This window comes from Triticum urartu, chromosome 5 (genome assembly GCF_003073215.2).
Source record: "Triticum urartu cultivar G1812 chromosome 5, Tu2.1, whole genome shotgun sequence".
NCBI lineage: Eukaryota > Viridiplantae > Streptophyta > Magnoliopsida > Poales > Poaceae > Triticum > Triticum urartu.
Window position 1 is genome coordinate 651,428,617 of NC_053026.1, and position 3,315 is coordinate 651,431,931.

General features: G+C 42.5%; 1 protein-coding gene across 1 annotated transcript; it reads right to left on the reverse strand.

The window, feature by feature from the left end:
* Nucleotides 1-1,084: 1,084 nt before the first annotated feature.
* Nucleotides 1,085-3,074, reverse strand: LOC125506486 (transcription factor GHD7-like). Its single transcript, XM_048671291.1, has 2 exons — nt 2,616-3,074; nt 1,085-1,537 (listed from the first exon to the last, which is right to left on the reverse strand). The coding sequence occupies exons 1-2, from the start codon at nt 2,937-2,939 to the stop codon at nt 1,223-1,225; spliced, it is 639 nt and encodes a 212-aa protein (XP_048527248.1). The 5' UTR covers nt 2,940-3,074; the 3' UTR covers nt 1,085-1,222.
* Nucleotides 3,075-3,315: the final 241 nt, after the last annotated feature.

Sequence of the window (3,315 nt, forward strand, 5' to 3'; positions counted from 1 at the left end):
TATAGTTAAACTTACTTTGCCTTCACCCATGAATTTAGGAACAAACAATTAATCTAATCACTTTCATCAAGCTTTGGACTTAATAAATCTCATGAGAACTAGGGTCAGTTCTTTTAGTGGTTTTTTGGGCTTCTAGAATAAGCGGCCCCCTACCCAGCTTATTCTAGAAGCCCAACCAAAAATACTTTTTAGAAGCCTACTGTCAAGTCTTAATTAGTAAGCTTCTAAAAAATTAATTTGGTTGGGCTTTTAGAAAAAGCTAGGTAGGGGGCAGCTTATTCTGGAAGCCAACAAAAGAACTGGCCCCTAGTATTTGGCAACTTGTTGGATCATGGTAGTCAACAATAGCTTCCCTTTATCTTGGGCAAACATTGTTATCTTGTCTAGCTGATCTGGTTTGCACCAGCTTGAGGTTGGAGGCTGCCACCGTGTGCCATCTCCCAACCTTCAGCTATCTCCCAGTGATAAAGGCGGTGACACTATGGACGCACACATACACATGATCGATCAAACGATGGCCAAACGAATTAACTAGCTATCTATATTCGCGAGGTTAAATGGATGAATGAATGTACAAACTTACCTCATAGACGAAGGATCACTTCAATAAGTACATGCAACAGCATAAGGAACTCATAATTATAATATAGTACACAAGCTTTGGATGATTTGCAGCTATTATGCTGTCTACACATGTTTACAGTTTTCCATGCAACGTGACATATTCTTTTAAAGTGCCTCATTCGTGCAGATTGGAGGTATTTTACCTATGATAAGGCCTCAAATTAGTTAGGTGACACACAGCTTTGTAATATACATGTGGTTACAAGGTTCAACTCATATTTGGTGAGTGAAATATAATTTTCTCTCTCAAAATAAGCATTGTACATCTTTGGCGGTCGTGATGGTTTACTCATAACTCCCAATCCATTTTTCACTCTTGATAAGTCGTCAAGATAAAATAACAACTTTATACATAAAAAGCTTGTCCGTATTTAACTTTGAGTTGGTGATGAATTGATTCAATTGGTTGCATACAATAAACACATCTAAGTAGCTAGCCTCCTCAAACTACATGCTTAAATTAACATAAAGCATAACAATACTTGTTTCAACAAATACATTTTCTTTGATTGGTCTGCTGACCTTTTGAAATAGTCAAATCAACATAACTCCTCCCATCGGTCAAACAATAACCAACTTATTTTACTTTGATGAAAAACTACCGGAACCATCCGAGGTGAAGTTTACTAGGATCATAGGGCGAAGCTGGGGGTGACGACGATGCAGCGGCTTCTGGTACCTTGACAAAGCGGCCATTGACCCGTGGCCTGAGCTCGGCGTAAGCTTTTCTGGACTCATAGCGGATTTGCTTGTCATAGCACCGCCTCTTCCTCTTCTCCCTGTACCTCATCACCTTCGCCTCTCTCTCCTGCATCGTCAGATTATGGGCAGCCCCCACCATCATCTCTGTATCAATAGTCATGATCGTTGCATTGCTAATAGTGCTGGTGAATGCAGCCCCGCAGAATGGCACCTGAACATGAAGAGGAAAATAATCGTAAGAGTGCAGTTCTGTACTTTTCCTGTGGGTTGCAGATATGTACATGATATTCCCTGTTTATGAAGTACAGTTGGTCTCTTATTAACCAGAATTGACCCATTTTCATTCAGTGGTGCACTTGATTGTAACTGTTCTATTTTTCTAGACAATGGAAGAGAACAACTTCCCGGGCCTTTGTGTCCAAAGAAGCGCACAGTCCAAACTCAATCGCTCTATGAATATATGTTTTAATTAGGTGTATTATGTATGTGCATACGCGTAGCCCTGTACATCTGTGCACGGTTTTATGAATTGCTAAAAATGTTTAACTCCGTCAACAATTGTGATCTGGATCACCATATGTGAGAAACATACCATCTTCATAAGATTGATAGAAAGTAATTAAGTAGGCAATTTCCTGGTGCAAACTAATTAAACAAGGATCTTGTTTCTATTTCGTGAGGTTTTGGTCTGTTTTGGATCTGATTTCGATCAGTTTTATGAACTCGGTAGATTGATCACCCGGCCACTACGGAAGCAATTATGGGGAGTAGTATCTGTTATACTTGAGCTATAAGCTTACAAAACAAGCTTAAGAGAAAAATTTAAATACAAAATAGCACTAAAATTCATAAATGACCACATAAAATGAAAAAGATGGTGCATTGATCCAGTATATATATTGTCCATTTCACAAACTTTGTCAAGGAATTAACATGAAGGCGTGGACATATGTATTGCTTGTTCCCATAAAGGAATTAACTGATTACCTTGTTAGTCAAATAAAATGAAATAAGTATGTATGTGTAACTGATGATGTGAGTGCCCATTCTTGTGCATCAACTGATACAAAACACAAACACTCTGCCTTGGGAGATTATATTCAACCAGCATAAATTAACAGAATTACGTGACAGATATATGAGCTGGTTACATGGCGCTAACTTTTTTTGAGATGGCGGGGGGGGGGGGGGGGGGGGGGGGGGGGAGATTACGTAAAAGGGAACTTTTGTTAGAAGGAGGCCCAAGCGATCGGCAAGAGCTGGAACAATTAAGCAGTAGTACTACTCACGATGGTGGTTCTTGGCCGTGCCGGTGGCTGCAGCAGGTGAGCCATGTTTTGGCTGCCTGCGTCTACCTCCAGCGTGAGCCTGCTGCTGTTCCCTGCAGCTGCTGTTTCATGAAACGGTGTGGTCCATGATCTGCAGTGGTGGCAATTGGCTGACGGTGGCGGTGGCGGTGGGTAGTCCGCCGCCGCGCCGTGGTGGTGGTGGTGGTGGCCTTGGGTGAAGAACTGGTACTCGCGCAGCCGGTGTTGTTCCTGATGCTGAAGAACGGGCGAGATCATGTGGTGCGGGCAGTCGCTTGCGCCGCACAAACCGCATGACATGGGCATACTGCAGCTAGCTCCTACGTTTGCTTGCTTGCTTGTTTGTTTGTTTCTGGTGTGGTTTGGTGCGTGGAGGGGGAGAGATGTCGAGGAAGAAGAAGAGACAACGACGAGTACTAACTACTAAGACACCTTGAAATAGCTAGGGTTGTGTTGTGTCTCTCCCTCCTCCACTGCACTGCATATATGCAGCAGTGAGCTGCAGACCAGGCAAAAGATTCGATCTGAGAATTAGCAAAAGATGATGGATCAAATCAAATAGGCCCAACTAATGAGTGCGTCGGAATAGATACTACCCCTCGATTCATTTTTTATTTCTTTCTTTCTTACGCGGAGGAGCTGGAGCCATGCACACCTTGCTTGCCGGGAATCTCCCACATGA